Source organism: Podarcis melisellensis (genome assembly GCF_964234715.1).
Source record: "Podarcis melisellensis genome assembly, chromosome: 6".
NCBI classification, from domain to species: domain Eukaryota; kingdom Metazoa; phylum Chordata; class Lepidosauria; order Squamata; family Lacertidae; genus Podarcis; species Podarcis melisellensis.
The window spans coordinates 54,915,533-54,937,567 of NC_138538.1; the positions used below are offsets into that span (position 1 = coordinate 54,915,533).

At 40.0% G+C, this 22,035-nt stretch overlaps 1 protein-coding gene across 1 annotated transcript in view; it reads right to left on the reverse strand.

The window, feature by feature from the left end:
* FAF1 (Fas associated factor 1) overlaps positions 1 to 22,035 on the reverse strand; it is a 166,837-nt gene that overhangs the window by 120,550 nt on the left and 24,252 nt on the right. The window contains exons 3-7 of the mRNA XM_081913955.1: positions 20,408 to 20,454; positions 17,585 to 17,793; positions 12,647 to 12,738; positions 12,285 to 12,376; positions 4,592 to 4,697 (exon numbers count right to left, since the gene is read on the reverse strand). Of these exons, the coding sequence (XP_081770081.1) occupies positions 4,592 to 4,697; positions 12,285 to 12,376; positions 12,647 to 12,738; positions 17,585 to 17,793; positions 20,408 to 20,454 (546 nt within the window). The remainder of the gene's footprint in view (positions 1 to 4,591; positions 4,698 to 12,284; positions 12,377 to 12,646; positions 12,739 to 17,584; positions 17,794 to 20,407; positions 20,455 to 22,035) is intronic.

Sequence of the window (22,035 nt, forward strand, 5' to 3'; positions counted from 1 at the left end):
CAAGCTGCTCAAATCCCCTTTTGTAACAGGTAATGATCCAGAGATGTGAGTATTCTCTCTCCTGCACATTTTTTGTTCTCTTATCCTATCAATCCTCTTTGAGCAGCCTGAAAAGAGTTCCAAATCCCTCCACAAGTCAGGAACAAGTAGTAGATTGGATAACTTATATGCTATAGGCCTTTCTCTTATATTTACACTTGAAGTTGCCCCTGATGACCTGACTTAGAATGGTTCATCTTAAGACTTTCCTTTTTCTATATTCCATCCTAGATTTGAACCAGCTGCTACAGGGTATGACATCTCTTTCTCAAGCCCTAGTGTATGTTTCATGGACACCAGACTTTCAGATTATCTAGCTAAACTGCAGCTTACATTCTTAATTCTTAAAAGCAGCTGGAAATCACAAGCTGAAACACTTTTAAAATGAATGAAACTGATTTCTATATGCTTATTCCCCTTACTATTGTTTCCCTTAATATTCGGAGGCTAAAATAACTTGAAAGAAAAAGATGCTCCAATCTGACATAAATCAGAACTTCTGTTTTGACATGTTTTTAAGTATTGCTGCTTTGAGTTTTAATCCTGTTCCAGAAAGTCAATGTGATATATTCATATAAAACAATTAATTTAGTTTTAGAGAAATCCCATTATGATACCCAGTATGCATATTTGTAATTTAACAAACAAACCACCGCCACCAAGGAAGCAGGTTCATTATATGGAGCTTCTGAAGAGAAAATACACTGAACATCACAACTTTTGTTTCATGAAATTTTACTCTGATAGGAAATGGTGATTTTTGATAACTCTCACGTGTTCAGATGGAGAATGATTCAAAGTATAGTGCTCTACTCCACACAGTTGTACCAATATATCCTTCTATGGTGCTAATTCCTGTGCCCCATTCTATCTTCTGCCATAAAGCAAGAGATAAGCATAGGACCAGGTGCCAGACATACAGCAGTGATTCAAGTGTTACCTTGTGCTTTGTTACAAGGGATGGAGAGAGCGGCTGCCTATGCGCTACTGCAATACTAACATGTTTATATGCCAAAACTTAAATCATGTATCTATCCTGTTGCAAGTGTTAAGGATTTTAAAAAAACACACTTATAAAATAGAAACATAGAACTCATAAATTACAAATAGATACGCTTTTCATCATCCTCACATAGTTTCACCCTAAATAAATAAATAAGAAACTTGTGACAAAGATTATTTTGCCAAATAGGCCAACGTGATATCACTGTTTCCAAATTTTGACTCCTACTCTCTCACCCACTTCATTTTCCACAGCTCTGTGGCAGACCATTTCCTCTACGTGCAGAAGATCCCAGGTCCAATCCCTGACATTTCCAAGAAGGGCTGGGAAAGGCCCCCACCTGAACCCCTGGACAGCTGCTGCCAGTTGGTGTAGACAATACTGACTTAGATGGACCAATGGTCTGACACGATGTAAGACAGTTCCCTACGGTCCCAGTTTTAGAGATCCTGCATTAACTGATGTTTCATTTCAGCACCATGAACTGCTAATTAAATCTTTTATCAAAGGAGGGAGATATAAAACCATTTAACACACACTACATCTTGCCATTCTGAAATTTACTGGGAGAAGGCAACCCAAATAAAACATGTGTTTTTGTCAACCCCATCTATATTCTAAGACTGTGTCTATGCAGCAGGAACGCACAGTTAAAAGACCTCCAGTCAACGTAAGACTTTAATTTTCAGCTAGGCTGGTCTCGTACCTAAATTCAGGACCAGCATAGGCTCTGCAGTCTACCAGTGCATAAAGTTACCATAGTGTCACCTTGCATCACACTCATTCTTAAAAACAGACTCTTTTGCCAAACTGGGAGCAGAAGGAACTCTCATGCAAATGTTTCTTAATTTTTTTTAGCCACTCTCTTACCAGGATTTCAATTTCAATTCATTTGTTTCTTTGTCACTCTTCAATGTACATTCCAAAAGGAAATCAAAGTGCCTGAAACTAGGGGAGGAATATAAATTCATGTCTACCAATCTAACAGATTTATCATTAGCTGACTACAAAAATATTCATGACCCTACTTAGTATGGAAAAATAAATTTAAAAAGTATTGCTTGCCAGTCATTCAGGCATTAAAATACTCCTAAATATTCCAAGTAACTGAGTCTGGAGAGACAGTTGCATCCAATAGTTGTCTTGAGGCCTGAAACATTCCTAGAATGTTAAGTATTTCCTTTAATAATTGATGTAGACATTTTGAATCTTTCTGCATAGGATATCAGGTGTGAGTAGATTGCATTAACACTGCTTAAACATTTCAACTTGTCAGTATGGCCAACTCGATTTCTGAAATATTTGCAGTATTTTCCCATCGAAACAGTAATAAAGGTAAAATAAATATATGCCACTGCTTTATAATCACTGAACATTAATGAATATTTTATGTCTTTTTAAATCTCCCTGTTTAATTTTAAAGGGTGAAATTAAGTCTCCTTCACGCAATATGCCAATTATCTGAAAATCAAACAATAACTCAGCCATTATACTCCTTTTTGTTAATATACGGGAAGCTAATTTGAAAACACGGGATAGCATTTTTAGAGAATAATTGAATAGTCCTTCCTGCCCTCTGGTGGCCAACAACTGCAACTTGCACATGTTCAATTACTGCCATATAACAAAGTATATGTAAACTTGTGATATTTTTTAAAAACCCACATTTGAATGGAAACAGAGGAAATGACAAATTTACCAGTAACAACTTCAGATTATAATGTTTTAAATAATTAACACTTCCTTTCACAGAAGGCAACTGATTCTGTTTAACTGCTAATGCGAAAAATGTTAATTCAAATTTTTGAGCTGAAATGCAAAATAGAAGTCTACAGTTTAGATATCTTTTGCACATAGCCAAGATGTTCATTAAAAAGAAAAGAAAAACAGAAAAACGGCCCGCTTCATTCCACAACACAAATTGCTTTTTGAGATTCTTCACTATAGGAAGCCGTTTAGCATGCAGCACTGGGATGGGGTGTTTTCCAAAAAGGGGCAAATGCCTCTGAGCATCATACTGCTATTTTCTGAAGTACATCAGTTAATTCCTAACCTTTACTTATGGGCAAAATCTCTATCTGTATGAATGCTGCTTTATTCAATGAGGCACTCCCCAACTAATGTGAAAATCCTCAATTGGTTATATAAAATGTGATCAAGTCAGATCTAGAACCTGATTCTTAAATTCATGCACCCATCACACATTCTGCTGAAATTAATGTGATCTTAACAGACAGTAGATTTGGGGATTTCATCTTAAAGACCCCACATTTTAATCCTTGTTAGCACTGAACAATTCCATTTGGCATGTAGGAATGTCAGACAATGCTACAATTGTCAGAGGAGGACAACAAACACAACAGATCTAATCTAATTGTTTTCTTAATTCACTGGAATCCCAAATTTAGTTTATTTGTAAGGCCGCTGTTCATCACAAGCAGTTGCTACAATGTACTGAAGGCAATGTGATAGGATACAAGCATTCAGACCCATTACATGATATTGTAGGGTCCTTCAAGACCAATAAAAACCAATTCGATTATTCATTTGTAAGTTGCTTGCTTCTAACTGAAGCGAAAAACAATATTAATTAATGCATTCTGCACTGACACACACAGTTCCACATACAAGGTTTGATTGCCTACATTCTTAAAGTTTCTGAGAGTCAAAAAGTTGATGTTAAAACAGCAGAGGTTTGCTTTTAGTATTACAAGCCCTAGTGCTAAGATCAACTCAAAATAAGAAACCTTGGAAAAGCTGCTAACGTCCAAGCATCATGCATGGAGGTCTGTGCATACATAGAAGAGTCTTTAGAGTTGTCCCATTAATGCCTTCAGAAAGGCATTGATGTATACAAAGTGATCTGTGTTTAAAGGTGTTTGGCTTGATTTTGAACTGGATAGAATAATGCATTACAAATGGGTCGTGATAAGCACAAAAAAACAGCGAATCAAGTTATTTGATTTTAATATACAATGTTATGGAACAGACAGGGATTTCAACTTTTAAAATAGAGGGCAATGTCTATTTTCGGAAGTATATCTGCCTTTCAAGGATCAATCAGCAAGGGGACTGTTCTTTGCAACATCACCCCTTGCTGGCTGCTTTACAGAATAACAGTGATATCATTTTTAAAAAGACACCACTTCTCTGCCATTCCACTCACAGCCAAGATGACACAACACAATGGCAGTGTGTTTGACACAAGGAATATACAGGAAAACACAGTAGTATATAATCAAGAAAGAAAGCAGGGGGAGCCTAACTAGACAACACTAGTTCATCTCTGGCAATGCATTTTGCTACTAAAATGCAACATGGAACAAATACACGACTGCTTTGGGCTAAAATTAATGCAAATTTTATATGTAGGTCACACCATCTGATGTACCTACAGTAATCTTTCATCATCCAGTTAATTAAAAGCTAAAAACTTAATAACGAAACACGAAAGGAAGTCTGCAGCCTGAATACATAAGCCCTCTTTAACAAAGCTGACATTAGTTATAATGAGCTACATTTATTCTTCAGCTGTGAGACAGAACTCACCTCCTGAATGGTACTGCTTCCTGAGAAGTTGAGGTTGTACTCCCGCTGGACTTCTCGATGGGTGACGATCAGCATGAAGTTTTGATTTAATGATTCCTGCAGGGCACTGAAAGGGTTGAAAGAAAAACAAGAAAATCAGGAGTGAGCATGTTCTAGCTTGCTTTACATTTAGCTGCGAAAACCCCAGGAGTACCCTAAACTCAGCAGAGACAAGCCCAGGCACAATGTTATCATCGCTTTCTTTTTTACTCCTAAAGGCAAGGAAGCATGCAGCAAATAACCAAGGGGGCTAACCTGTTAACTCCTTCTCTCCTAAGGTGGCTGAAGCGCCTAAGGCTACATTTTAACTCCTTAGAATTTTCACAACTCAACTGCTCTTGCCACAGTGTTCAGCTATATTTAACCATATATATATTTATTGATACTGATATGTTAAAACTATATCCTCCAAAACGATGCCTAAAAAAACTGATTACAAACACGTATACACATAATTTTTATTAAAGAAAATAAATATATGCATATATAAACACTTTATTTTATTTCTAATTTTGGCACACTGCCTTTCTGGCAGTTTTGTCTAAGATGATGTACCATCTTAATGTGTTCTGATGTTACCTTACAGCAAGTTGTAGCCGATGGCTGTGGGTGTGCAAACACACACACAGGGGGCACGCATGACCATATTTTTCAGCAGACTTGGCAGATATTAACAATCACTGCTAAAGTAGACTTTTCATGACACCAGTGGGCAGTGTTCGAAACTCCCATTGTTCTAGGAGCATTTTGCGACAGAGAATTTCATTAGTGTGAGCAGTTTCTGAGCTCTGGGTGCAGTACTGCACTTAAGATTTCAGATTAAAACTGCAGAGTGGAAGGAAAAGAGAATCTTTTTCTGGATCTCCACTTCCATCTACTCTCTGAAGACTGGAGAAGAAACCCTCTTAAGAAGACTGGGGGGTGGGCAGGGGAAGGGTTAGACCATGTGAAAAATGAACTGCAGATCATTCATTTTCAGCTTTGTATTCTTGCTATAAAAAAGCGCGCCTAGACATTCAGTTGTTGTGTAGGTTTTTTAAGGTGCCATTTAGCTCCTAGCTTTCATATTTCAGTTTCTAACACTACCAGTGGGAAATGTTACAAATACTTGCACTTACTAGTAAATCTCAAGAAACACTGTCAAATGACCAAATCCCATTCCCATTTTCATAGATTACTAGTTACTGCAGATGTTTACCAAGGCAGGCTAATTGGCGAAATGAATTTGCTGTTTCTTTTCAGGCTTATAATTTTATCTCAACTACTGCATCTTCATTATCCATTTCCAAATGTACATGGTCCATTTCCATTTACATGGTTAATCTGTACCAGAAGCTAGACCCCAAGGCAGAGTATGGACTATCAGTGCTTAATTTATATATTTAGAACATTTATAAACTGCTTCATCCAAAAGACAAACAGCTACCTCTCCACATGGTGTAGAAAATCAAATTATAGATAAAACAACTAAGATCCATACATAAGACCACCATCATTAAAAGCAAAGATAAAATCAATAAAACTTTTAAAACACATATAGGTAAGTAAATCATGTGTCTGGATAGGCTTGCTGAAACAGAAAATTTTTCAGCAGATGTCTAATGCAGGCATCCCCAAACTCGGCCCTCCAGATGTTTTTGGGACTACAACCCCCATCATCCCTAGCTAACAGGACCAATGGTCAGGGATGATAGGAATTGTAGTCCCAAAACATCTGGAGGGCCGAGTTTGGGGATGCCTGGTCTAATGCTTGCTCTGGCTCATTTTCTTTCCTTACAAGGCTAGACAGCATGTCCCCTTTGGGCAGGTATAAAGCACATGAGAATGGCAAAAAGTGTTTATTCATCAATGGAGTGCAAGAATGCAGCATTCAGGATCCGGCCACACATGCTGGTGAGTGCATCATATTGTCTTGAAGTGCCTTGCACAGATTCAAACCAGCTTCAGGTCCCAATTTATGAAGTTGACTTCTTTGCACTAACCATAGTTACAATTAACCACTGTTTGGGGTTTTGGACAACACACTGAACCACAGTGACTCCAAAAAAAGAGTAAAAGCTTCTGACCACCTCCTTGTGGCAGGTCTGGAGGTGGAGGAGACAACTGCAAGATCCTGAAGGGAAACTGGCTCATTCTCTAACACTAAAGCATGGGATAGAAAAGTGTGGTATACAGTGGTTCCACCAGCAAAATGTATTTGAACTTCACCAGGATTCTCTGCTGGTGTAAAGCCAGACAATAATTGGTCTTTCTTTAATTAATTAAATCAACATGTATTATGCTGGTTAGAGGACAAATTAGATTATACTGTAATTTGTCCAAGTGAGAACTCAGCATTAGAGGAAGTGCCTTGCCTAATGAATGCATAGTGAGCATCACTGATTTAACTCTAATAAAACTACCCATTAAAATACTTTCAGAGTGGCAAAAAAAAAAAGCAGCAAGCACTTCTTCACCAGCTTGTACTATATATTTGTTGTAAGTATTTAGAACAATATTAAGAATTAATATATTTATTCTGCATGATCATAGCAAGGAAGAAGCAAAAATGTACATCTTAGTAGAATGGGTTTATTGTACACAATTTTAAATTGGGAAGTACTTTCTGGGAAATTCCACTCATTTCTTATCTGTTATTTTGACACTTATTTTGATCATATCCAACACAAATGATGCACATGTAAAAGCAGGTTTCCATAAGGAGCTCCTTTTTGAATAATAAGCTATACATGGCAAAGGGATAAATTACATGAACAGTTCTCAGCACTAAATCTTTACATCTTGGTTCCACCTATACTGGAAAGATACATTGATGCTTATATGATCACCTGTTAGGAAAGCAGGGAGCCAGTTTCTTTACTTAGATTATTCCATTTCAGGAATCCAGATCCCCTTTCTTTCCCCTACTTCTCTTTCCATTCCAATGCTGTCAAGCATCATTTTGATATCTAGACATTGCTCTAAGACATTGATGAACACCCCACTGATAGCTACATATATATCTGCATGGCTCTGTTACATATCCAGAGTTTGATACATATGGTATAAACATTTGTTGCCTTAGCCCAAACCTGCTGCAGCTCAAGGGACTCAAGATTACATTTTTAAAAGTAAGAATTCTACAAGATTTCGGAAATGCAGGATACAGCTGTAAACATCCCTTCATTCACATGCAACCACATTTTGAGAAGTACTCAAGTGTTCAGCTTCTCAGACAACAAGGTATGACCCAATGGACATTGGAAAAGCCAGGCACTTAAGGCCCAACTAGAGATGGCAATATTTGTACCAATGCAATTAATGTAAAATGGCAGATATGAGAAACAGTCTTGGAAACCCAGACAATGGAGGAGAGGAGAGACAGAGAGAGAGAGAGAGAGAGAGAGAGAGAGAGAGAGAGAGAGAGAGAGAGAGAGAGAGATTGTCTCTCTGCTACAATCCTAACAAAAGGCTAAAGCCAATTGAATACTTCATTTGAAGCTTCAGAAAGGAATTTTTTGTTGGTACCAGACAGGGACAGAAACTCTTTTTAGCAAAGTGAGAAAGGATGGGATACAATGTAGCCAACAAATGCACTGGCTACCAATTATCTACCAGAACCCATTCAAGGTGTGATTTTTATCTTTAAAGCCCTTCAGAGCTTGGGACTCCCACGTATCTAATAGGCTGGTATAAGGAGATGGAGCCTAATTGTTGCCTATGTTATCGGGCACACTTTCTGTATCATATGTCTGCAAATGCAAAGTTGAGGTCATTGCACCAAGGAATGAGACCTTTACTGTAACTTATCTGAGGCTCCAGAACCCATGGAGGTTCTGAGCTGCTCTGGTCTTTTAACTTTTCAGAGAGGGAATAAAGCCTCATTTCCCCCCAAAGATGTATGGTATCTCTGTGGACAGAGTGGCTGCCTGTTGCTGACTCTGTAACAGTATTACAGATAAATCTGTTTTTCTGTACACCTCAAGCCCAGAGCAGCTCACTCAATCTCCGTCTCCATAATGCCTCACCCATTCCCTGACACACCAGTCACTACACACATTACTATGTAATTCTGATTGTGCTGTAAATATCATCAAATTAAATGGAGCTTACACTTTACAGTAAGTGGGTGTAGGTTTACAGCCCAAAAAAGCAAGAGTATTTTGCTTCAGCTGCTGATAAAAATAAGAAAAAAAGCAGTAAGTCAGTTTAATTTTTCCATGGTTATCCTACAGCTAAAGTAGCTTACCTTTAGATGTAATATAACACCCATCATCCCTGGCTATGCGGGTTAAGGCTAATGGGAGTTGGAGTCCAACAATAAATGGGAGGGCAGCAGGTAAGCCAACATTATCACTACCGTGTTTTTTGAGACTCACTTTTTCCCTCCTACAAAGTAAGGGGAAATGTGTGTGCGTCTTATGGAGCGAATGCAGGCTGCACAGCTATCCCAGAAGCCAGAACAGCAAGAGGGATCACTGCTTTCGCTGTGCAGCGATCCCTCTTGTTGTTCTGGCTTCTGAGATTCACAATATTTTTTTTCTTGTTTCCTCCTCCAAAAACTAGGTGCGTCTTATGGTCTGGTGCATCTTATAGAGCAAAAAATACGGTATGTTTTGATTCAGGTGTGTTCTTTTATGGTTTGCACTGTACAAAAGGGAATTTTTCTGCATGATCATGATTATGAGGAAACTGGAATACATACAGAAAATCTAAGTTGGCTTTTTATTAGTATTATTATTTTCAAGGGTTGCATATTTAGATATTGATGTTATTGTTCCAGATGTTCCTAATATACTTTGGAAAATTCTCACCTATTTCAGTGCTTGGGAATAGCATCTAATCTCAATTATTTTGGCTATTTAGTAGATAAATCTGTCTCTGAAAATAAAACAATGTTTTCAAAATCAGCATGATTGGGGCAATGCCTTACCACCTCCATTATTCTAGGTTCTGCTCCACAAAGGCTCTTCATGAATTTCAGAACAAAAAATATTCATTATTCATATTGATTCGTTTTTCCCTTCAAACATCTAAATTTTAACAAAATATCATGACACATAATGATCAACATTTCTATTGCAAACATACCGATTTATACAAGCTCGTGTCAACAGACATCCAAATTTACTATAATTACAGTTTATTTACACTAAAACAAAATATGAGCTTGGTATGTAAATGTAATGTTTGTTGTAGCTAATGCAGCGGGAGATGGCAGATTAGTCTCAAACATCAATCAGTCAGAAAATCTGGCTAGTATGATAAATGAGAAGGGTTTCTGCTTGTTTACATTTTTAAACTTTGAGAGTTTCTAAACTGTCTCATAAAAAGCCTGAAATAAAAAAAAACTTTAAAGTGTACAGTCACTAAAACGTGTGCAGCTCAATCTTATACATATCTACTCCGAAGTAAGTACCACTGATTTCAATGTCAAATTGCCATGATGACTTTATCAGAATAACTTTCCCCAATATTATGTAGCGTAGTGCATAGGGCTGCTATACATCCAGGATTTCCCGGATATATCCGGGATTCGTCCATCATAAATAGTGTCTGGGTGGAATTTCCAAAAATCGGTAAAAATGTCAGGTGTATGGCAACCTATGTCAGAAGTATTGATTTTTTTGGTGCATTTCCTTAAAAATAGCTCCAAAACTTCATTTTGACGTTTTGCAAAAAAAAAAGAAAGCTCAACAACTTTGTCAAAAATAGCTCAATAATTTTGTGTCCGGATTTTCACTTTTTGAAATATGGCAACTCTAGTAGTAGGTACTGACCATCCTCCTCAAAATTTAAGGTGGCGATTCATATCCCCAGCTAAGGGGGGGACATCAGCTTAGGGGGGAAATGTTGGAAGGTTTGAACAAATGAAAAGGTTATTCAGTGCCAGGCAAAAGACATAAAATTTAGCACCAGGCAGTCCTGCACAACTGTGAAGGTCCCCTCTCCAGGGACCACCTATCTATAAACAGGGAGTGAGGGCTCAAAGGAGGACCTCTGAAGACGTTCACAGCATTCAGCCAAGCTCATGAGGAGGAAGGTGGTCCTTATCCACCCAACTTCCAAGGCACTTAAGGCTTTTAAAAAAGGTAAGCACAAGCACTGTGAACAGTGCCTGAAAACAGATCAGTAGCCAGCATAGCAGCTAACAAATGACAGGATTGTGTTCCCTTCAACCGATCCCACTTAGCAGTCTAGCAGCTCTCTTTTGAAGTAACTGGAATTTCCATAGAGGCTTCAAAGACAGCTCCACATACAACACCTTGAAGTAGTTCATGGATAGCCAATGTTGTTAGACTACAATACTCATCAGCCCTGTCCACTGAACATGCTGTCTGGGGCCAAGGGGAGTTGGACCCCAACAACATATGGAGGACACCATGCTGTTCTCCAATCCCGATTGAATCCCAATTCTGTCTTCTTCAGCTATCCATTGTATGCAAAAATCTTTCACCTGTATACAGAAGGGAAAGAACTGACACCATTCCTAAGATGGTGGACTGCTTCTATTTAACTGCACTCTTGTGTGTGCAGACACTTGCTGTGTTACAGGTCCATACTTAAAAATAAATTCTCATACATTGTAATAAGCACTCATATTTTATTTTGTAGTTCCAATTGCTAATAACTGAAGTGTTAATTGAAAATACAACTGGTTTGTAATCTACATGCTGTTCAAGGTATTCACACCCATAAGCACAGGAGCCAACTTCTAGGGGATGAGGTCCCTCCGCTTCCCCCCCCTAAAATATTTAAGGGGGCTGCCCCATCCCAAGTTTAGGGGCATTGCAATTCAAATGGTGTATGTGTGCCATGTCTTGGGTTCAGTTTTGAGGGTGGGGCTTATCTGCCCTCCAAAAAATAATTCATTCAACTTTGCACCCTTGCCCTTAAGTTATCTACCTTGGGAAAATGATAGATATGGCTTGAAGGAACCATAAAATAATCTTGGCTGATCTCCCACTCTACAGGATGATTCCTGTTCATATTATATCCATTCTACACATCAAGAACACCCACCAACCAATTTTAATTACCCAGATTAGAGTGTGTCAAGAACAAGAATTTAAAAATCTATTAACAATTATCATTGAAGAAATTGGACAGAAAAAATATATCCCTTCTAGTATTTATTACCTTTAAGGTAAAGGTAAAGGGACCCCTGACCATTAGGTCCAGTAGCGGACGACTCTGGGGAGTATTGGCTGAGGGAGCTAGCGTACAGCTTCCAGGTGATGTGGCCAGCGTGACTAAGCCACTTCTGGCGAACCAGAGCAGCACACGGAAATGCCGTTTACCTTCCCGCCGGAGTGGTACCTATTTATCTACTTGCGCTGTGACGTGCTTTCGAACTGCTAGGTTGGCAGAAGCAGGGACCAAGCAAAGGAAGCTCACCCCATCGCGGGGATTCGAACCGCCAACCTTCTGATCGGCAAGCCCTAGGCTCTGTGGTTTAGACCACAGCGCCACCTGCGTCCCATTCATTTATTACCTTACCTTTACATAAATGTTTACTATGGGGAGAAGTGAGCACAAAGTCAAGTATTAATATTATTTTAAAACAAAAGGCAACGGAAGTCTAATTGTGATTTGGCAACATTATTAATGCAAACCCCTCACATGCTGTGCTATTTTACTATGCTCAAACGTATTTTTAAAAATTGTATCTTACCCAGGCATACTTGATGAGGAAGGTGGTGGCAAATCAGGCGTTAGGACATAGAGGCTGTTGTTTTTTGGCAAGTGTAGAGTTTTTAGAACAGTCTATAGGGAAAAATGTTGGAAATTAGAAACATTTTGCATCAGGTACATTCACCTCAAAGCAAGGGCCATTTGGGTTTATCTATAAATGAATCATTAGCGTTCATGTCTGTGTTTTTCTAAAAAAATAACAAGTGTACCCCCAGGAGCTCAAGGCAGTGTACACGATTCTCCCAATTCCTATTTTTTCTTCACAGCAACTATATGAAGTAGGTTAACTTGAGTGTAGCAGAAAGCCAGGCATTTGATTCTGGGACAAATATAGGAACTTACACTGTCATCTACGTCTCCAGTTTTCCAGCCTTTTAGCAACATTTTTGATGAAGGAATCTGAAGCTCATTTTCTAAAATGTGTTTGATCTCTCCTGCAAAACAAAAATATTGTCCATATTTATGTTTTTTCAGCATTCATCTTTAGTAAACATTGGCAAAAAGAAAAGTTACTAGGCCTGAGAAGCCCAAACATTCCATACTGTTACTGTAGTTTCAACATTACTGAAGAATTTAATAAGACACAAATCTAGAGGTAACATTCTCTCTCTTTCTCTCAGCGTATATAATAGCATAAAACAAACAATAGAATGTTAAAATACTATTTAGGATAAATTCTAAATCATCAAAGCAATAATAACTATCAAAACCTTAAAATATACCAAAAACAAATACTATCATTTTATGTCACAAATATTTATTGGCTTTAAAATTATTTGTTTTTCCAATGTCAGAAAAGATAGATACAGTGAACCCAAATGGCATACAATGAACGACAACGTAGTGCATAATTTTTGTTGTACGGCATATATAGTTCACATGCAACCCTTCAACTCCTATTGATTTTTAATATGTCAGTCAGTACTTTTGCTTGTAAGTACTGCTTAAGTATATGTTTAAAGTTCACAAAGATTAAGATCAAAATACTATCACTCATTTACCATCTTATAAAGCAGAAGTGAGGAACCTGAGGTTCAGGGGTCAAATAAAACCCTTTTATCTGGCCCTCGGACCTCTCCCTAGACCATGCACTGCCTTCCTGGGCCAAACACCTCTTCCTGACACCATACCAGACACTGGCCATTCTCCATGCCCTCCTCAAGATCTTTTGCCTGGCTGGAATCTGCACTTGCAACTGTGAAAAATGCCCCTTGCTGGTCTGGATAGGAGAGTGAGGAGCTGGAGAGATGTATGTATAAGTGTACAGAAACCTTTGGTTTTTGCAAGGTTGGAACATAGCAACACAGCTCCTCCCACCACTGGCAAGTGGTCCCCAGGAGGAAATGAAGAAAAGGTTTCCCATCCCTATTATAGGGAAAATAAAAGGCTGTTTTACAAGGGAATGAACTAAAGGTCTATTTAGCCAAGTTCTGTCCACACAGGCAAGCAACGACAAGGTGCCTGTTAATGGCTTTTCCCAGGTCACCTGCTTCAAACCTTTACAACTCAGGTGCCAGGACTGAACTCTACAGCTATGAAAAAGTCTTTCTCTACATCACTAACCATTGGCCCCCTACAATGTCACTGCAGAAACAGTTTCCCATTGCCTATTATTGCCAAAATCTTTCCACAATTGAGAAATCTTATCTATCTCTGTGAACAGCACTGCAGATTTCAAATGTACAGATGTTTGGAAGATACCAAGATAGAAAGACAACCATCTCCTTAACAGTCTTTGTATTATTTTTCTGATTCCGAGACAGGTTTGTGGTTCCCCCATGCCCTCCTTGAAAACGCCCTTGTTGTTGTTTAGTCATTCAGTCGTGTCCGACTCTTCGTGACCCCATGGACCAGAGCACGCCAGGCACTCCTGTCTTCCACTGCCTCCCGCAGTTTGGTCAGACTCATGTTTGTAGCTTCGAGAACACTGCCCAATCATCTCGTCCTCTGTCGTCCCATTCTCCTTGTACCCTCAATCTTTCCCAACATCAGGGTCTTTTCCAGGGAGTCTTCTCTTCTCATGAGGTGGCCAAAGTATTGGAGCCTCAGCTTCACGATCTGTCCTTCCAGTGAGCACTCAGGGCTAATTTCCTTAAGAATGGATGCGTTTGATCTTCTTGCAGTCCATGGGACTCTCATACATCACTACTGGGAAAACTATGGCTTTAACTATACGAACCTTTGTTGGTAAAGTTATGTCTCTGCTTTTTAAGATGCTGTCTAGGTTTGCCATCGCCTTTCTCCTGAAAACGCCCTACAAGCAAGCAATTGCCTCACCGTACAGAATTACATTAAGCGTTGTCCAAAAGAGCAATCATTTCGCAATAATATGTGGAAAAATTATTAGTCTCGTGGCATTAGGTAGATGTCATACAAGTCAGACTGTAATGAAAATTACATCTTTATTCATTGGTGGTGTAGCATAACTCCATCTAGCGGACATTTTGTGCAACAGCTGCTACACATGGGCGAACAATTTTAAATACTAGTTCAAAATACTACAAATGTGACATGTACATAGTTGTAAACATGTACATCATCAAGCCACACTCATTGGGGATCTGAGTGGCCTGCTGGTGGGTGCACTTGATGGCAAATCAAGGTTTGCATACATGTAATGGGAAAATGGGCCTTGAGCACAACGCAGATGGAGGGGTCCAGAACACTGTTGGTGTTATAATAACAAAGATTAGCTAAAAAGGGATTCTGCAGTGGCATTTAAGAGGTGCAAATGAAGTGTCTGATTTTTTCACATATCTCATAACTATGTCTATGTAATATTGCAATGAAGCAAGAGGAAGACTGGTCGTTCTTTAATCCAAAAGCCAAAGGAAAGGTTTCCCTGGTTTTCTCTTGTCTATTCAATGTGTTCTCCATATCAGAAGCATCTTCAAGGTTCTTGCCCCCCCCACTCCAGGTTACAGGTATTGTTATTTTGAATTTTTTAAAAAAGAAAGGAGAATGTAACCGTGGTGACTTTACACTGCGGGAGGAAGGGAAATAAATATAAAAAATTATCCAGATAAAGTAAAAGGTAAATTTGTGTGTTTGTGATTCAGTAACACTACCCACATCCTCCTGTGAAGTTCAGCTACTGGTCCAAATACTACCATCTGGAATAATATTCTAATGATACATTGGATTAATATACTATCTTAATTACTAGTTGGGCAATATACCAAAACAAAGCAGTGGCCTGGCTTGGATAGCATCCACCTTTACTTTCTCCCTATCTACAACTGGTGGAGGGAGGGAGGCAAGATTATGCCTTCTCTGATCTGCCCACTGAGCACACCTGCTCCACTTATGGCACTCCTGGGCAACCCCCACAATCACTGTAATGTTTAAAATAAGATGCACATGAATAAAAGCCAGAACACACAGGCTGAAATCACCAAGTCATCCTCCCCACAAAATCAATCTAGGAATGCAATGTACGATTTGGGTCTCTTAGCAGCCCTGAAAAAGCCTCTCCTGAAGATCAGAAGATTCCACTCAGGGGGAGAACTGTGGTATGGGGGCTAAAGAGAGGGATCCCCCAAAACCAAGTGCAGAAGGTGAATTCATGTGATTTTCAGTGATTCCCCATTCCCTCTTCATCACAGGCTAGACTAGACCACCCTAACCCACTGAGTAGAAAAGCCTTTTCAGGGGCTTAGAGGGATGCAAAGTCACCTTCCACCCACCCTTCCTGTGAGTGTTTATCTGGATCCAACCCTTTATTTTAAGATATGTTGCAGCAATCACCCTGTGTGAAGAGGCTTCTCTTTTTCACACACAAGCATGAATGCCTCTTAAGGCAGATCTTGCCGCCTCCCCTCTTTCTCAGATCAAAGCCTTGTATTGAAGACGCTTACAAAAATTCAAAAACCTGCTGCCTCATTAAGCAAGAGCACCTTTTTAACCTTATCAAAGTATCAGGACTGACTAAATGTTGTTGCTCTAGGCACCATCCTAGTGAGAGTTGTGCATATTGAATATTGTTCTCTCATCTGCAAAAAGAAGGTGAAGGATAGTGAGCCAGAAGAATTTATGAAATCATGTCCCCCATTAAAAAAAAGTTCAAATAACTAAATGAGGTGGAGAATTGAGCATACATAATAAGGGGGGTGGGACTGGGAGGGGGAAATACAGACTGACCAAACAAGTACATGCTCAGCCAGTAATTAGAACATGCCACTAGATGTCACTCTTCGATCATATATTACAATTAAAGTTTTGAGATGCTTCACCTTAGCTGATGTGGGGCAAATACTATAAGCAATACAGAGATGGTTTTGAAATACACTAAGCACCAAAAGGAAATCATGCTCTGGCCTCTGCTCCAGGTCAGGGGACCCAGGGCCACTGGTAGGCTCCACCCCCTGCATCCCAGGAAGAGCAGGCCAAGAAGACAAACCTGGCCTTGGCCAGTGGAGAAGCAGCTCCAATGCTGTCTTTCCTCTCCTACCCCGTTCCTTTTTCCATTGTATTGCATCTATTAGACTGTAGGCAGAGACTAATTTGTCTTATAGTACATGTACAGAAATTAGAAAATTATAGGTGTATTTATGCACTGAATAATAACAAATCCAAATATGTTATCATAATCTGAATACATTTTTTAAAAGGAAATGTTTGTATGCCACCTCAGTGATCAGAGATCATTGAACGATGTTCTTAACAAACAAAACAAGAAAACAATTGTATTCTCCTCCTCCAAAATTATCTGGCCAAAGGGGTTATACAGAATATGAATGTCTCTAGTTATATTCTCAAGCCACAGAAATATTTAGTAAATCCCATATGTTTCCAGTTTATATAAAGTGACTTAAGAAGAGAGTAAATTCACTGAGAGTCAAACTGGTACTGCTTAGTTATCTTTGAGGATTGTAGGAGTACCAAAGAGATAATGATAAATTTTAAGAAAGAAAGAAAAGAGTCCCTTATTTTGCAAAAAAAAAAAAAAGGCTCCAATGATGCTGCTCCAGCAAGGGAAGAATTTTAGAAACATATTTCGCATCCTAGACACTACTCTTCCTGGAGATTATCACATTTACAGGCCCCCATCACTGTTGTGCAGCAAGAAAATTTATGTCCTGTTTGTCACGTAGATTTGTTCACTCAAAGAACTGGCTCCCATTCCCCCTATTAGAACAGGTAGAGCATCACTGGCTTTAAAAGTGGTGCTTTCAAACATCCTCTCTCCCCACAAGCCACTCAAAGAAATGAACTTGCGCTGTAGTTTAGGCACACATCCATTTTAATTTTGTCAGTCCCTTCTTGCAACAGTTTTCTTACCAACAGTTGAACTGTCTTCAAGTACTACATCCACATTTCGATCTCTGTACTCAACCCTGAAGTCAAGCATTCGTGGTTGTCTTTCCACTATCTGTCTGGATGGCACTACATGGCGAAACGCAGAAGATGAAGAAGGTGTTGACGATGAGGAGGAAGGATGGCTAGCGGGACCATAGGCTGGCCCTTGTGAAGTCTCTCCACTATATTCACTGGGGAGGGAAACATACATAGGTAGGCTTTTAAGAAAACACAGGCAGTTAGTTTGTTAGAACAACTTTTTTGGGTTCTCTGAACATATCTTGGGATTGAAACCAGGAATGGCACAGAAGCTAGAGTTCAAGTAGCATGCATGTTGCTCTTTTTCAAGACATTCTGATTCTAGGAGTTATTAGCCACAAGCTGGCATGCTTGAAATGAATTCCTCCAGCATCCTGAAATAGTTCATCAAGTTGTCAGGATTTGGACCTTTTCTACTCTGGGTGCCTTTAGACGTAATACATTTTATTAAGGTACCATTCCAGCTATAAAAGGGATGAAAAACCACCTTTACAACCAGCACTCACTTGGTCGGCCCTACTTTTTGCAGTCATCTTTAAAATATTAAAGCTAAATGTTTATGAAATACTATATTTGCCAGACTTCTTCACTACAATTGGTGACTGAGCAATTCCTCCTGCCCAAGATATCCCATGAGTGATTCAGCAAATTCACTCTAAAGATAAAGGGTGAAACCCTACTCCAAAAACTAACATGTGTAAAGATAAGGCAGGATTTCTGGCTTATTGTGATTTGACATGGATAAGCAGTTTATGGGTGCAACACTCCCACTTTGTTATTCTCTTGTGTGTGAGTAACATATGCAAATGAACCTGCTTTCCCATTATGTCTGAACCAGATATCATGGTTGGTTACTCCCTAATAAGCCACAATCACTACCCAATCTTAAACGATGGTTTGTCAATAGCTAATAGATCATGGTTTGTTAGGCAGCAAAAAACTATGCTCTCTAGCTCAGACATGATGGGAAGCCAAAGCTTCCTGTTTTTTTCATCCCAAAGGGTAAGAATGAAAAAGCAGCATGTGGGCACCATGAACCAGCGCTACCATTCATGTTAAGCCACAAGTCAGAAACCCTGACTTATTGATACATGCAAACACAGAGAATGGTTCTTTTGATGTGCTATCCCAGACCTTGCAGCTTCACCTGGGCACGACTTGCAGGGTTTTACTACTACACATTTAAAATATTCTGCATCTCCTCATAGATTAATTACAAATGCAGTTGAAGGATACTAGGTACTGCACATTAATAAAAATGCATAGGTCTCTTTTAGCAGGTTAAACATCTAGAGTGAACTCCGTATGCTCACTCACAGTATCTTATGCTAAAGAATATCAGGAGACTGCAGCCAATATGGAACATGACAACCCATTTTGCAAGGGTCACCAGAAGCATATTAGACCAGTGCCCTTGGGACTGCATTGGCTTCCTGTCCCACGCACCCAGCACAAATCAGTTTTGGAAAGCCCTAGATGACTTAGGCCTGCCATATATTTGCTATGTCCTATTATGATCCCTATGTGTTTGAAAGCAGTCTTTGATTCAACTCTCGCTGAAAAGAAGACAGTAGTATGGGCATATACATTTCTCCCCAGCTTTGGAACCCCCTTCCCTTGAAAGCATGTATAAATATATAAAAACAACTACTGAACAGATCGATATAAAGTGTTTTTATTTAGACAAGCATCTAATCAGGGATAGGCAGGGAGTTATATTAGTAGCTCTGCCAAAATAGAGTGTTCTGTTACCTTTTCCTTCTCCTCAGTTATAAAAAATACTGTGAGCGTTGCCACAGAAGTGGGAGAGCGTTTTAAGTAGGCAACATTTCAGTGGAAATTCTAAGTAGTTAGTTATGATCAAGCCATGATGTCTAAATTAAGAAGCTTTATATTTATAAGCCGGCAGCTGAAAATTTGTCCCTTCTCATGTCTCTTCTTTTTTTAAAAAAAGAAGGGAAATTCATGCTGACCTTTTGTATGTTTCAAATGTCCCAAAGCTTCAGTGCAAAATAAAAGCATAAAATGTTAACAAACTCAGATGTTGCCAGCTTGAACTGTGCTGTGAGTGGTTGCTTTCACATCTGCACTGCTTCAGCCTTAGAACATTTGTCATCTCAACGGTCCGGTAGGGTAATTCCTATCGTTCTGCATCCCAAATTGTATGTGTGTCGCGCAGGGTGGGTGGGTCAACAAACAAATAGAGCACTATGATTCTCTCTTATACAGAGGCCTCTTTTCCTTCTCGCTCATCAGGGAGAACAAAGAGCAATTCTCAACTCTGAAGCCATGGGCCGTTTCAAAGCTAAGATGAACAATGGATGTGCTGTGTTTAGGTGTATACATTTCCATGCAAAACTGTATTGGCCCCAATTCAGAGATTTTGTGTGTGCTGAAGTGGGCTGCAGGAGCATTACTGCATGTGAAGATCTTTGCTAAACAGATGGCCAGGGCTGTGAGGTTTCAGAGCTAAGTAGGAAAGGAGAAGGGATTAGCCCCACTATCCTCCCCAAACCATACTGACCTATCTGTTTGGCAGGGTGCCGATATAGAAGCACAATGCAAGTAGCCCCATGTCTGGAAGAAGGGGATTTGTATTGGTAAGCAGGAGGAAAAATGAAAAAGTGGTCCACTATTTATTAAGCTCTTCCAACCTAGAAAGCTACAGCAAGATACAGGAACAACTGGTGCCAATAGCAGCTCACTAACAATAGAAATTTGTTCCATATACTAGAAGGACTAATAGTGAGAAAGTTTGCCACCTACCTTTGTAAAATCCCATTTTCCTGTGGTATAACACCATTTATAGCTGCCTGCAGAAAAAGAAAAGCATAAAGCATTTAGTATATCCACAAAATTAAATAAGAAAGCTTCTTTAAATAAAACTTAAATGTTCCAGCATTTGCTAACTGATCAATCTGCATCTTGAAGTGCAGAGGGAAGATGTGTGTGTCCTACCAAAAGTATCACGGCAGGCTATGCTATCTATTTTAATATAACTAGCAAGCAACCTTACATTGCTCCAGTAGATCACCATTATTATTTAGAACATCTCAATGTTCTTCAGAGGATTATAAGCATTCACCATATATCTGTTATTCAATCTAAATAAGTGGATACCAAACAAACAATGGTGGAGCAGAGCAGCTAACATTTACAGCAAATTATTGTAACTTATAGACATATGGCAGCATTCACACAATGGTACTGCCTCAGTCATTTGACCTTGTGTGTGTGTGTGGAATATTGAGCCTAAGGTGGATCACAGCAGAGACATCACAATTTTCTTTGCTTGAGTTTCTGTTTAAAATGAAAGGGGGAGATCAAGAGAAAAGGACAGAGGCAGAGAAAGGTAACCAACAGCATCAGCATGTGAGGGAGGTAAATTAGGCAAAACTACAAGTGGCCAAAGTACAGCAAGATTTTCCTCCATTTATCTCTCAGAGCCAGCAGGCAGGGATGGAGCCACAGCCAGCACTATGCAAGCACAGATGGCTGGAACCTGCACTATCCTCTTAGCAACTGCCTGCTTACCCAGTGCTGAATGGTACAGGCGTGAAGGCATCTCCTCACTGTATCACCATGGTTGCTCTTGGTTACACCCAGCAAACCACCTCCCTACTTTGTGCTACCAACCAAATGCAAAGGAAGATGGATTCTTGCCTTCAATGGTTGTGTAGAAGAGGATATTTTGATAGGTGTGGCATTTTCACGCATACACAAGTTGCACCTGCAAAAGTTCCCTCAATTCTAGATAACTACCGTATTTTTTGTCCCATAGGACACTCCGTCCCATAGGACGCACATAGTTTTTTTGGAGGGAAATGAAGGAATTTCCCCCCCTTTATTTCCCCCCCAAAACCAGGTCGTGGAAACCAAACCAGGTCGAGGAACAGCGGGATGGTAGCGCTGCGCCTCCTTGCTGTCCCCCAAGCTTGTGGGGCTGGCCGATGTCTGTCCGGCAGGCGGGGCGCTCTACTTCAGGGCGTCACTCATGCCGGGCAGCAGGCTGCAGCACGATGCGGATGTCTGCCCGGCACGAGGGGCTGCAGATGTGTTCCCAAAGCGCCCGGCGCTCTGCTTTCAGCGCGCCCGGCGCTCCGGGAAGCAAGCTGCTATCCGCTGCCTAGGCTGCGGATGTGTTCCCGAAGCGCTGGGCGCTCTGCTTTCAGCGTGCCCGGCGCTCCGGGAAGCAGGCTGCTATCCGCAGCCTAGACAGCCCTGCGGGAACTCCCGCAGGGCTGCCTAAACTGCGGATGTGTTCCTGAAGCCTGGAGAGCGAGAGGGGTCGGTGCGCACCGACCCCTCTCGCTCTCCAAGCTTCAGCGAAAGCCAGCATTCGCCCCATAGGACGCACCCAGATTTCCCCTTCATTTTTGGAGAGGGAAAAGTGC